Source organism: Protopterus annectens, chromosome 13.part0 (assembly GCF_019279795.1).
Source record: "Protopterus annectens isolate FY-2018-M chromosome 13.part0, PAN1.0, whole genome shotgun sequence".
In the NCBI taxonomy this organism is placed as follows: Eukaryota; Metazoa; Chordata; order Ceratodontiformes; family Protopteridae; genus Protopterus; species Protopterus annectens.
Genome location: NC_056747.1, coordinates 953,626,167 through 953,640,351, shown reverse-complemented (window position 1 = coordinate 953,640,351; position 14,185 = coordinate 953,626,167). Strand labels below are relative to the sequence as shown.

General features: G+C 44.3%; 1 protein-coding gene across 5 annotated transcripts in view; it reads right to left on the bottom strand.

Annotated features, from left to right (window-relative positions):
* The window catches only part of STAT3 (signal transducer and activator of transcription 3), a 1,961,792-nt gene that overhangs the window by 112,630 nt on the left and 1,834,977 nt on the right, over positions 1-14,185 (bottom strand). For 3 of the 5 annotated variants that reach the window (XM_044054713.1, XM_044054714.1, XM_044054717.1), the window contains exon 23: positions 1,500-1,580. The exons of the other annotated variants lie outside the window; for them this stretch is intronic. In XM_044054713.1, coding sequence (XP_043910648.1) covers positions 1,500-1,580 — 81 coding nt within the window. The remainder of the gene's footprint in view (positions 1-1,499; positions 1,581-14,185) is intronic. 5 annotated transcript variants of the gene reach the window in all.

The window sequence follows — 14,185 nt, the reverse complement described above, 5'->3', positions numbered from 1 at the left end:
ACTCACTGTGCAATAACTGAGACCTAACTCAAAATGTAAAACCTTAAAGAAGATTTTAAAGTATGCCATGGAAGAACATTCCCTGAACCACTGTGTTAGCAAGTTCTGAATTATGAAGCCTGGTAACGCCAAATGCTTTAGCCACACACCAGGAAATTTCAGCAGCTGCATGATGGTTGTGCACAAAGCCTTTGGGACACCGGACATTTAACTTCTTCAGGTGGCAACAGACCAATGTCATGCAGGAAAAGAAAAGCCAACACCAAGATTTCAAAGGCGATATGAAACCAGATAGGAAGCCAGAGCGATTGAGGGTTAGCATTCCTCGCACATAAAGGAAAGTCCTCTCATAAATCAACCGAAAAGGTAAGAATGTGATTGCTAAACTTAACATCAAAGTCCCTCACTTAATGACCTTATTTTGCTGAATCTCATGCAATAACCAACAGGTGGAATGAGCCAGATACTGATACTGAAAAGGCTGAATCCTGATGTACTGTTGTGACAAAGAAAGCCAAACTCTTAATGACTCTATTGAGACAATAATGCTTGGTGTAAATATGCACCCAAGATCAACTATCTATAGTGCAAATGTCTGTAATGGAGATATTCAAGAAATAAGCACGGCAGGTAGTCACTCTCATAGTGGAGTAAGCACTGATCACAGCACTCACAAGCAGATGTTTTGCAATCTGACAGCAAAATAAACTATACATGACAATAAACTTGAGTGTGTGCATGGGGATTATGGCCTCCACTTCTCCCTGAAGGACCCCTTCCTAAGCCACATATCAACTTCAGGTAAAATCTAAAATGGCTGATGTACATATGAAATGTAAGGGGCTCCCCTCCACAGGCTTATGCATGGCAAAGAAAACGGGGAGGTGAACGGACTGGTTCAGAGACATTCCACAAAGCTCTTTCAACAGCAAATGAGAGTTCATCGGTGGTGGTGGTGGTGGGGGGGGGGTTGTCTCTGTGAAAGACCACGTAAGGTTCTCTACACATGAGGACATGAGGTTAATACATTACACATAAAGTTGATGGTCACTAAGAAGATGAGTCATTCTCAGATATGTAGTGAGATGTTTCCTTTGCAATGGGATAGGGATGCAAGGCTTGTTCATGCTGGTCATCAGGAATCTTTAGGTATTCACACAAAAGGAGTGATGGGGGCATCATATCCTTGAATGACTCAAGAGACAACTGCCTCCCATCTGAGGATATCAGTGATTATGTAGCTGTGGAATGATATCACACAGATCTGGTACTGAGTAACTGTATCCCCAAATGCAGGCCCTGCTAGAAAATGTTTCAGTTATTTACTTTGGAAATGATGAACCCAAACAAGGATCCATTAAGGAGGGCTCTTGATGTTATATTACACATTTACAGTTCTCCTTCAGTGTGTTTTCACAGGAGAAAAAAATGCTTTCAAACTTAAATCAGTTCTTTTAAGACTCTAACAAAAACAAACAGAAAAAAACAACAGTTCTTACAGCTGATCCAGTTGACTGATTTCTGTAAAGGACTGCAGCAAAAAGGGATCATGGATGTTAGTCCTCCCAGCTGATGGGCTTCTATTAAAAAATAACTATGGTCAGAAACAGATAATATATATGCTCTGATCATATCCTGACATTATATGCAGTACTAATGCCTCATGCATCACTAAATGGTTAGTATTTTTTTAACTTGTAGCATAGTGGGACTTCCAACAGGACGTGTTACTGTTTTTCATTTAAGGTTGTTTCTTCCCACAGTGTATTAATGTCCCTACACTGACACTATTTTCTTCAATGCCACCTCTCCACTGACTCAGAAATAAAGTACCATTAATAGGTACTATTAGTGTCTAAGGAAAAAGTACATTTTTCACCGATTTTCTCTTATTTTTGTTAACTGCAACTCATACAAACATTTAAGGTCTCTTACTAATTTCAGCTTAAAAATGTGAACGATAATTTGAATTCTGCAAGGATTACAGATTTTTCACTTTGTGGTACCCCTTTACTACTCAAATGTCTTCAGATGAAAGTATTCCTGTTTTTTTATCATTCATGTCTGTAGCTCACATCTGTTCAAATATAAATTACAGTTTCTGAGCTTGCTGCCAACAACCATTCAATGCATCAGATGCCGCAACAGTTTAGTTCCAAAAATACACATCATCACATTTCTAGAAAAGCCAGCATGACGTGCTGAGAGGGCATATAATCAAGTGCCAACAACAAGGAAAAGAAAGAACTACCTAAATCATCCTTTCTTAAGATGTGGCATCCTTAAAGCACTGGATTAAAAGGAAAGAGAAGCATTTAGTGTGAAAAACCCGATACTTTGCAGATGCCTGATATGTAGCAAGTTGTCATGATCCATGCAAAATGTCCGGTCCCTCTTGATGAGGACTGTCAGAAGATTAAATCCATGAGGTTTTCCTGATGCAGAGTCCACTCAGATGGTGTAGACTTGGGTATCTATGATACCCTAATTTTAAAATGAGATTCAAGGAATGCCAGAACAGCAGTAGCAGAGAGGCATATTACCTAGAGAAAACGTTTGGTACACAACTTGTCCTTCTTTGACTACCGTATGCATCATTTAATTATGGACATCTTTTATGCAATCAAAGGAAAACGTAGCTGGTTGCAAACATAAGACTAGTACTAGAAAATAAATGCTCCCTGAAGTTTCTGGAAGTTCAATGTGTCACTAAGAAGCCAAAGTTACGAGTCCTATCCTAAGATGAAGGACACTCTCTCACAGACAAAGCTATCAAGAGCCATTTTTTTGGAAAAAGAATGGCACAGATTCCAAGACCTGTCCAGGTGCATGTTAACACATATTAGACCCTGATGAGTGTGAGTGGCATTGGCAAAAGACTAAATGGCAAGGATCTGAGCTGGAGTTTCACTTCCTTTCTGATTGGGATAACCATCCTGGAATTGGAAGAACAGTAAAATGGAAAAGTACATTTTTCAGGTCTATGGTGCAAAACCATTCCTACATTTGAGTACGGGCAACAGAATTTAAACTGCTAGGATTTCATACTTCCTGTATCGGATGGGAGTATTCAGAGTTCTGGAGTTCAGAACTGGTCAAAGGTCTACTACTTTTTTTTGAATACCCAGAAATATAACACCCCTCATTCTCTGACAGGACACTGGTTCACTAGCTTTTTGCCTCTATAGAATAGTTGTGTAAAATCTTACCATAACCATAGACGTCCTTCACTTTCATGTTGCAGTATTCTGCATATGGGCTTACCCTTCAGTCTTGTGTATGTACAGGCCAGTATCCAAAAGCTTTCAGTCCCTCTGTGGTACATGAGACGTCTGATGTAGGTGAGATTCCGTGGGCCAAAATGTGACGTTGGCACGCACCAGTCCTCAGAACAGAAGCCCCAGTTGGACCCAGTCCTATAAGGGCAATGCCATATCATTGCCATCCAGGAAGGGAAGTCATTTGCTAACAGGAGAAGGAGGGAGGGAAGGACTACTGCAACAAGGAAAAGAAGGACATTATGGCTATGATAAGATTTTACATAACTTTGCTATGTCTTTCTATTCCCATGTTTGCAGTATTCTGCATACGGGTGAGTGCCAAAGCTCACTGAGATTGGGGTGGTGGTCTAGAGGCCGACTCCAAGAATCCAGGAAGGACAGCCCTGGCAAACCTTTCCCTGGATCTGGAGATGTGGTCAAGTTTGTAGTGTTTGGTGAAGGTGTGGACTAAAGACCAAGTAGCAGCTTCCAGGATACTAGAGGTATCCAGGTCCTTGAAGAGGCCATTACTCTTGTGGAATGAGCCTTAATTGTACCCTGCAGAGACTTGTCATGGAATTAGTAACAGAAGGTGATGGACTTGGCGATCCAAGTAGAAATAGTCTGCTTGCTTACTGCCTTCCCCAGTGCTCTGGGGTGAACGAATACAAAAAGTTGGTCAGACTGTCTGACAGGCTTGGTGTTGTGCAGGCAGAATCTGATTTGCCTGTGTACATCCAGGGAATGCAGCACTCTCTCACTGTCTCTTTGTGGGTTTGGAAAAAAGACGTAGGTGTATGGCCTGACTAAGGTACAGGTCATTAACTAGCTTGGGCATGAAGGACGGGTTGGTCCTGAGGGTGACCCTGTCCTTGTGAAAAACGAGGAATAGAGGAACAGCCATAAGGGCTTGGAGTTCAGACAGTCTTCTGACTGAGGTTAGGGCTACTAACTGAACAGTTTGCCAGATTAAATGCTTTAATGAAGCTTTATCAGCTGGCTTAAAGGGAGGTAGCGTAAGCTTCTCGAACACGTAGTTAAGGTCCCAAGGTGGGGGAGAAGGTTTCCTGTGGGGGCCTAAGGAAGTACACTCTTCAGGAAGAGTTTGGAAGGACGTCTGGATACTAAAGGGGGATCCAGAGGCAGGCATGTAGAAATAGCAGACAGATGGGCTTTGATGGAAAAATAAGCACCCAGTCTGTAGTAGCTCACACAAATAGGACAGCACTAGAGGGGGTTCACTGAGAAGCGGTTCCAGCTGTCTTTTATGACACGCAATAGTGAATTGTTTCCACTCTGAGAGATAAAACTTTCTTGTATTTGGTTCCCTGGCCTCCTGCAGGACATTGAGTACGTCCTCACTGTAAAGGTGCCTGAATGGGATCAGAATCCTATCAGCCAAAGGGTTAGGTGCAAAAACTGGCATTGTGGATGGATTAGTGACCCCTTGTTCTGTGTGAGAAGGCCCACACTGGGGCGTAACTTGTGGTGATTGCCCTTGGACAAATGAAGGAGTTAAGGGGAACCAGTGCTGTCTGGGCCAGTCGGGAGTCACCAGCAAAATCTTTGGGTTGTCCACGGCATCTGTTGCCAGTGCCTGTGGTTCTGGTATCCTGGTGCAAAAGCCAGGAAGTTGCCTGTTGATGGTGGAGGCAAACAGGTCTATTTGAGGTATACCCCACTTGTGGACTAAGTCCAAGAAGACATCTCTGTGAAGCATCCATTTATGGCTGGTTGTGCTGGTTCTGCTCAAATAATCTGCCTGTGTGTTGTGGGGAGAGGCAATGTAGGTTGCCTGCAAGGTGACTCCCTGTGAAGTGGCCAATTCTCAAACCAAAAGGGCTAGTCTGCACAGCAGGTAGGACTTGGTCCCCCACCCTGCTTGTTGATATATCACAGTACAGTGGTGGTGTCTGTGTATATCATAAGTGGCCCCTTTTGTAAGAAAGGGAGAAATGCCTGGAGGGTTAGAAGGAATGCCCTCATCTCTCCAGCACTGGTGTGTTCTGATTTGAGGTACTGTGGCCACAGGCCTTGGACTTGTTTGTGGCCAAGGGTGGTTCCCCACCCCAGGTCTCAAGTGTGTGTGTGCATGACCTGAGTGGGTTGAGGTGGTTGGAGAGGAAGGCCTGGACTGTGATTTACCTGAGTCAAACACCACAGTATTTCTGTTTTCAGGCAGAGAAAAAGGGGCCCAATGTGCTCCAGAGGTTGGTTGTGTTGCTTCTAGACTGACCAAAGGTACCACTGTAGCTTTCTCATGTGCAGTCTTGCTAAAGGAAGCATGGGTATGGTGGCTGCCATGTAGCCCAGAAGTTTGAGGTACTGCCTTACAGTCAACTCTGTGAAGTGAAAGACCAGGAGAAGGTGTTCTGTCAAGGAACTCACTTTTGGTGGAGGTAGGTATGCCATGAGATCTGAGTGGATCCTGCACCCAAGGAATACGGCGTCTTGTGTTGGTTGAAGATGTGATTTTGGTAGGTTTATCTGAAATCCCAGTGAGTGAAGGTGGATCACCACAAACTGGGTGTGTCCTTGGAGGGTTTCCTGGCTGGCAGCCTGGATCAGCATGTCATCCAGGTAGGGGAACATCTGTATTCCCTTTGTCCTGCAGTAAGCCACCACAGGTGCCAGGCATTTGGTGAAGACTTTGGGTGCAGTGGAGAGTCCAAAGGGCAAGGCAGAGAACTGCAAGTGAGAGGAACCCACCAGGAATCTCAAGTATTTCCTGTGGGAGGGCTTGATTGGGATGTGGAGGTAAGCATCCTTTATATCTAAAATAGCCAGGAATCCTTGTGGAATAATGAGAAGAAAAAGGGCTGGCAGAATTAGCATTTTGCAGGTGGGGACCTTTAGGAAAAGGTTGAGATAGGAGAGGTCTAGAATGGATCTCCAGGGTCCTTTCTTCCTGGGGACCAGGAAGAATCTTGAGTAAAACATCTTCCTTTTGTAGAAGAGGGGGCTGTCTCTATTGTACCCTGATCTAGCAGGGTCTGGAATACTGGTCGCAAGAGGTGCAGTTGCTGAGCAGGTGGATGATGTATGCCTCGCCCTATGGGAGGGGAGATCCAGGACATAAAAAACGTTCTGAAGCATGGACAGGACCCACTTGTCTGAGGTGAGATGGATCCAAACAGGGAGACAGTGAGAGAGGCGAGCGGACAGTGGTACAGAAGGAGGGGAGGAGGAGGCAGGGTTGGGATGTGGTCAGATGCTACCTGCCCTGTCATGAAAGGAAGTCCTCTGGCTAGAAGGAAGGGATGCTCTAGCTGGAGGAGGTTGTTTCCTTGTGGGCTTATGAGGCCTTGAAGGAGGAGCAGGGCGGGAGTGTTTTCTAATAAACTGGGTTTTGGCTGGATGGTTTCTGTGAAACTTAGGGATAGGTGAAACCAGCAAATGTTTCAGGTCCTGCATTTCTTTTCCCTTTTGTTGCAGGGATTTGAAAAGGTCTGCCACCTTAGAACCAGAGAGTGCATCATTATCAAAAGGAGCATCATTGAGCTTTGCCCTGAAATCATATGGCAGAGGTTATAGGTGAAGCCAAGTACCTGCATAAAGCAGATGCTGATGCTGCTGACCTGGAAGAGGATTCAGCAGCATCGTAGCTACACTTGATAGAGTGTCTGGTGACCTGGGAGGAGAGAGCCAGGAGAGAGGATAGTGATGCTTTGGCAGGGGAGTCTGAAATATCTACCAAGTGTTGGTGACAGAGTCTAAGAGGGACAAGTATACTTGGCCATGTGAGTCTGGTAGTTTGTAGCTCTGAAGGCCAAGGTAGCTGAGGTATATATCTTTTTGCCCAACCTTTCCATTGTCTTGCTGTCTTTGTCAGCTGAGAGAATGGTGGCAGTAGGACGGAGTTTGGAAGCTTTGTCCATTGAGACTGAGTGACAGGATGAGCTGGTGGGCACTTAAGCAGATATGTAGCAGTGTCGGGAACCTTATAAAGCCTGTCTGCTCTGCGTGGGGCAGGAGGTTGGGAGTCAAGGTTCAGAGATGCAGAAGAAAAGGCATCTATAAAGGTAGGCAAGACAGAGTAGATGAGCTGGGGGTTTTCATTTGAATTAGGTCGTAGTACCTCTTTGTACCGCAGTCATTTCTGAGGATTCCCATTTAAAGTGATCCTTCATCCTGATTATCGTCTCACTAAAGGTCAAGTCTTCAGCTGGGGAGTCAGGGACCACTGACTCTTCCTCTGGGGATCTGTATCCCAAGGGAAGGATAGTTGTGAGTTGTAAGAAAGAGATTCCTCAGAGGAATCTGAAATAACTTCCTTTTCCTTAGTCACTGTGTCAGTAGGCTGAGGCCTAGGGCTCAGGAGAGGTGAAACCAATAACAGCAGTGGTAGGCCTCAGTGCCATAAAGGCACTGAAAAGGCTTTGACGGAAAGCCTGCCAATCAGGCATGCTTTCTCTACAGGGAAAAATGTGTTTCCTCTTTTGTCTTCTTTTAAGAGGGCTTGTGGACATCTGTCTAGAAACCAGCGATTGCAAGGGCTCAGACAGGCCTTATGGTCGAGCGACCATCCCAGACAGAAAAGGCACTTATTGTGGGAGTCCTTATGAGGGATTTGGCAGCCGCACTGACACTTACCCTTTCTGGATGATATGAACAAGCAATACTAAAATTCAGAAGAACTGAAAAGGTCCCCAACGGTGTACTTATCTGATAAACAAATCCAACGTCAGTGGTAGCAGAAACACCTAGCGTATGACATGCAGGTGAAAAGTTCTGAGGGCTGGTACATGCCAGCATCACCTCTATGGCCCACAAAATCTCGCCTATGTCAGACTTCTCACTCACCACAGAGGGACTGAAAGTTTTTGGATACTGGCCATACATACATGAGACTGAAGGGTAAACCAATATGCAGAATACTACAACATGGGAATATCAGGACATATAAAAATATGTCTTTGCTGTATCAGCTGACTTATGAAAGCATCCCCCTCCACCTTCTATGGACCCTACACTGGAAACACCTTTTTCAAAAATTAGAATCTAGCATTTTTTTCAGAAAAACCGAATGATCAGGGACAAGTGTGATTGTTTGACACAAGCCATAACATACATCACTAGCTGCAAAAGCATGCTGACTTAAGAATCTACCAGTTCATGCCCTTCCTACTCGTAAGTACCTCCTGCAAAACAAGGAACAACACAAATGTGAAACCACATTGTTAAAAAATACAACAGTGCATACTTGCCCCCATTAACAGTGAACCTCCAGGACTTGACAGATGAGAAATTCATGACTCATCAGAAAAGGTTCTCTCTTAATTAACTGATACAGTAAGAAAATATATGCTATAACTAAATATATGCTATAACTAATACCACACACTCTTCTTAATGGTTGCTACATCAAACAGAATCCTAAGCACTATCACCACAATGAAAATAGTCAGAGCACTGCCTATGGCCAGAGCTCATATGACTTAAGAGCTCAGTCATGGAACAATGACTTCTCAAATGAAGCCAAACTTTCCAAGTCATGATCAAAACAATGCCTGGCGAAGGTATGCATGCAGGATCAAGTGGCACTAGCGTAAATGCTTGCACATTTTTGAAAAAAGCAGTGGAGGACATCACTCCTTTAGTGGAATGAGCTCTGACCACAACCCCCGCCAGCTGACAGATGGGTGACTGATGGTAGAATACACTGCAGCTGGCAACCCACTTATAAAGCATGTGGTTGGCAAGCATAAGCCCTTCCGTTCAGACAGCAAAGAAGATGAACAACTAGTCCCTCTTCCTAAACTCATGCACTCATTAAAGATAATACATGAGCAGCTGCCTCATGTTCAGAGTGGAAAGGAACCTCTCTCTCACTCTCCTGGCTTCCACTACTGCAAACAAAACTTGGAGACTGATATGCACAATGCAAACATGAGAGCTATCAGAAAAATAACCTTCCAACAATATCAGAAAAATAACCTTCCAACAAATACTCCCCAATACTACTGATCTAATAGGGTAAAACAGTAGACAACCAAGCTCAAGTCCTAGAGAGGGGTGGTTCTTCATCAGAGGACAGAGATTCAACACTCCCTCAAGGAACCTCTTGACTAGCCCATGCTGGGTCACAATTCCGGCCTCCACAATGTCATGATATGCAGAAACAGCGGATGTATGTGCTTTAAACACATGCATACTCGGGCACAAGTCATTAAAATGTCATCGTAAATCAGGAACTCTTGCACACTGACTGACAACAGTAGTACTGCATACAGCTCTATCCAGAGTGAAATATGTTTTCACTTAAAAGCCTGTTGATTATGTGGCTAACCTGGCAGCCTCAATCATGTCCAACATGCCTGATGGCAAGTTTGGCAGAATGAGGCAGGCTTACGTCAGAACCCAGATCCACAGGTGGAGCTAAATGCACTCCCCCACTCCAGACTGGGAGACAGCCTGGCTATAACAAGTAGGGCTTCCTGTAGCAAAAGGGATCAAGAAAATTTAAAAGTACAGTTGTGTACACTTACCATAAATGTAGATGTTCGAGTGTATTCACTGTTGCAGTCATTACATTTGGGTAATCTGCTGGCAGGTTGCCCTCAGTCGGCCTGATTAACAAAGTCTTGGGTCCTGCATCAGTTGTTGTCCCTTCTTCCATGACGTCAGGTCGTCAGGGGTATAAAACATGCAGCCAACGTCATTACCTCAGTTTTTCTTGCCCCAGATGTCAGGTGCCCCCCAAATGGGGAGCAAAATATAATCTTAAAATACAGCAATATACCTCCAATCAAAAGCAAATACACCAAAAAGGCTTTTAAGCATAGGAACAGAAAGTAGAGGTATGGTCAGAGAAAAAAAAACAGGGGGCTGGAGGGAGGGTAACCAGGACTACAACAGTGAACACACTCAAACATCTACATTTAATGGTAAGTGTACACAACTGTACTATGTTCTTCATGTTTCACTGTTGCAATTATTACATTTGGGTAGATTCCCAAAGCCATGGTTGGGAGGATGGATTAATACAGCATTAGGGCCAGCTATAAGGCCCTGCAAGATAGCAGTGGCAAAGCCAGCTCTGGTTTTAGAGAAAATTGGTAAATGGTAATGCATGGTGAAAGTATGAACTGAACTCCAGGTAGCAGCTTCTAGAATATCCCTGGTAGGTACACCTCTGAGAAAGGCTGTAGAAGTAGATGCAGCCCTGGTGGAATGAGATCTGATCCCCTCAGGAATAGGCTTTCCGTGATGCTTGTAGCAGAAATGAATGCAATGGCTTACCCATTTAGAAATGGTTTATTTTGAAATAGACTTTCCCCTCTGCCCCTGCAGCAAATGCTACCAACAGTTATTCAGATTTTCTTCGAATTTTAGTTCTGTCCAAGTACAATCTCAGTTGGCTGTGTACATCCAATGAATGCAGAATCCATTCCCCTTTGTTCTGTGGATTGGGAAAGAAGGTTGGCAAATGAATGGACTGATTAAGAGCCACATTGGATACCACCTTGGGCATGAAAGATGGATTGGTCCTGAGTGACACCCTGTCCGCATGAAAAATGATGAAAGGCTCCACTGCCATAAGGGCCTGTAACTCAGATATCCTTCTAGCTGAAGTAATTGCCAGAAGGAAGGCCGTTTTCCAAGAAAGAAATTTTAAGTCTGCAGTAGCAGCTGGCTCGAAAGGAGGCAGAGTGAGTTTTTCCAATACAAAGTTAAGGTCCCAGGCAGGGGTTGGAGCTCTCCTGGGTGGTCTCAAGTTCTTGGCCCCTCTGAGGTACTGCTTGAGCAGAGGATGAGAGAAGAGGGGAGGTTCTGTGTTATAATGAGCTGAAATGGCTGAGGCATGGATTTTAATGGAGGAAAAAGACAGGCCCTTGTGAAGCATCTCAGTTAAATATTGTAAAATCTGAGGTAAATTGGGCGCTGCTGTGCTCATTCCTTGAGATTGATTCCAAGCACAGAATCTTTTCCATTTGTCAGCATAAGATTTTCTAGTACTAGGTCTTCTCGCCTACAATATAACATACATCACAGGTTTGCTGAGGGATGTTAAGGGTGAATTTAAGTGATTAGTCAAGCTGCAAGGTTCAATGTAGGGAGCTGAGGGTGCAGAATATGGTTCTCCTGCTGAGACCGTAAGGAAGATGTCTGAGGCAGGTGCCATGGGGATATTAGAGACACACTGCCCAGGAGCAGGTACCAGTGTAGACGTGGCCAGTCTGGAGCAATCAAAATCATGTTTGGTTTGCCCTGTTTGACTTTTAGCAGAACTTTGGAGAGCAGAGGTAGAAGGGGAAAGGCATAGACTGTTTTTTCCAGCTGAAGGACAGAGCATCCACTTTACAGGCTTTTTTGTGAGGACTTCTTGTGCAAAACTTGTCCAACTGGTAGTTCTGGGGGGAGGCAAATAGATCTATGTCTGGGCTCCCCCATTTGCTTGTCAACATGATGAAAATCCGTGGTTCCAGTTTCCATTCATGTGGTTCCATGAGATTTCTGCTTAGTTCGTCTGCCAGAATATTCAGCTTTCCTGGCAGGAATTGAGCTTGTAGTTGTACTTGGTACCTCAAGGCTATGTTCCACAATGCCATGGCTAGTCTGCAGAGGGGGTAGGAATGTGTAACCCCCTGCTTGTTTATGTACCACATAACCGTGGTGTTGTCCGTCTTTACCATTAGTTGTCCTGGATGAAGGTAGTCCTTGAAGGCTATCAGAGCATTCTGTACAGCTAGCATTTCTTTTTGATTGATATGTAGGTGCATTTGATTTGGGCTCCATTTGCACTGAATGCACTTCCATGCCAGATGAGCCCCCCATGTATAGTCTGATGTGTCTGTAGTCAGAGTTTGGGCGGCAGGGGGTGGTGTGAATGGCAGTCCCTTGTTTTGGTGGCAGGCCTCTGCCCACTATAGGAACTCTAGGCATATGCAAGGTATGATAAAAATCATTGTTTCCAGGCTGTGACAATGTTGACTCCATAAACTTTTTAATTACCACTAAAGTTGCCTCATATGCAGTCTTGCATATGGAATTAGAAGAATGCAGGAGGCCATGAATCCCAAGGCTTGCAGCATGTGTCTTGCAGATAGCAGGGTTTTTGTGGCCACCTGTTTGAAGTAAGTCACCACATGAATTTGCTTTTCTGGCGTAAGGTAAGCCATCTGGGCAGTTGTATTCAAGCTTGCACCCAGGAATGTAATTTTTTGAGAGGGTACCAGTTGTGAATTCTTTTTGTTTATCGTGTACCCTAGACAAGTTAGAACCCTTTTTACAAACGCCAGATGTTGTATAAGTGTGGCCTGGTTTTCTGCCTGAATTAGACAATTGTCCAGGTATGGGTATATTTGAATATTTCTTTGCCTGCAAAATGCAATTACTGGAGCCAGGCACTTTGTGAATACCCTGGGAGGATTAGACAAGCCAAAGGGCAGTGCAGAGAACTGATAATGCAGGTAGCCTGCTTTGAAGCATAGGCATCTTCTGCAAGATTCCCTGATTGGGATATGCAGGTAAGCTTCTTTTAAATCTAGAGTTGCCAACCAGGCATCCTTGCCTAGCATAGGAAGTAACTGGTGAAGAGTCAGCATCTTGAAATTTGGAATGTCCAGAAAGGTGTTTAGAGTGGACAGGTCCAGAATTGGGTGCCATGATTTGTCTTTTCTGGGTACCAGGAAAAGTCTGGAATAGAAGCTTTGTTCCTTTTCCTCTTCTGGTACTGGTTGAATAGCCCCCATGTTTAAGAGGGAAAGTACTTGTTTATGAGCCTCTGCCCACTGATTTGGGGACAGGTCTGGCCACCCGTTTGGAGTTGGCAACGTGTGGAAATGAAATCTGTATCTCCGGGACACCCCATTTGTCCTGGGTTATGAATTGCCAGTTTTCTGCATGAAGAACAATTTTTTCCCCCAAAGGGGCGTCTGAGAGGTAAGTGCTTGGTAATTTTAAAGGGAAGTCATTGAGACTGTTTACCATAGGGGGGTGTCTTGTTATTTCCAGATTTGGAAGTGGAAGCACCCCATTGCTTAGTTTTGAGAGTCCCTTGGGACTGAAACCTGGTGCTTTTGGTGTGTCTGGGTTTGGCTTGAGTGGATCTGGAAGGAGCTGGAAAGGACCAGTTCTTAGTAGGCCAGTGCCTACTAAATCTTGGAGGTTGCACTGGTAAGAAATCTTTCACAGTTTGCATAGATTTAGCTTTATCTTCCATCTTTTTTAGAACTTCTTCAGCCTTATTGCCAAACACATGGTCCTGATGCAAAGGAGCATTCAACAATTTTGCTTTAACATGATCAGGCAGAGATTGCTCCTTAAGCCAAGCATGCCTTCTAAGCACAGACCCAGTAACAGCAGCCCTGCATGAGGCCTCTAAAGAATCAAAACCACATTGCAAAGTATGTTTTCCAACTTATTCAGTTGAATGCAATAAATCCTGTAAATCCTTATTTTCCACACAATCAGAAATCAACATAATTTTCTGTTTAAGCAGTCCCATGATATGTTGTAGATATTTTAGCATATGAAATTGACAGTTTAAAGCCCTGATTGCCAGGGTTGCAGAAGTATAAGCTTTTTACTCCATCTATCCAGCGCCCTGGAGTCTCTATCAGAAGGGGTACGATTTTTAGCAGTAGAAGCCTTAATGCCCTTGGGCCCCTGAGAAATAGTTTCTGGGTCCGCAACTGGATTTTTGAAAAGGAACTTGTGGGACTCAGGAACTCTGTAGTATCTGTCTGATTTACTAGAAGCCGGAGGCAGGGAAACAGGGGCCATACTGGATTCCGAAAACACAAAAATGTCTAGTACAGGAGGTATAGCCAAAGGCCTATGCTGAGGAAGAAGGAAATCCCTAAGCCTCTTTTTGGATTCAGAAATTTCCTGAATTTCCCAGTGAAAATGCTCCCTTAAAGTATGTAAAGTTTCCCCAAAAGAAAAGTTCTTGGGGGGGGGGGGGGCAGAGGGAATGGAAT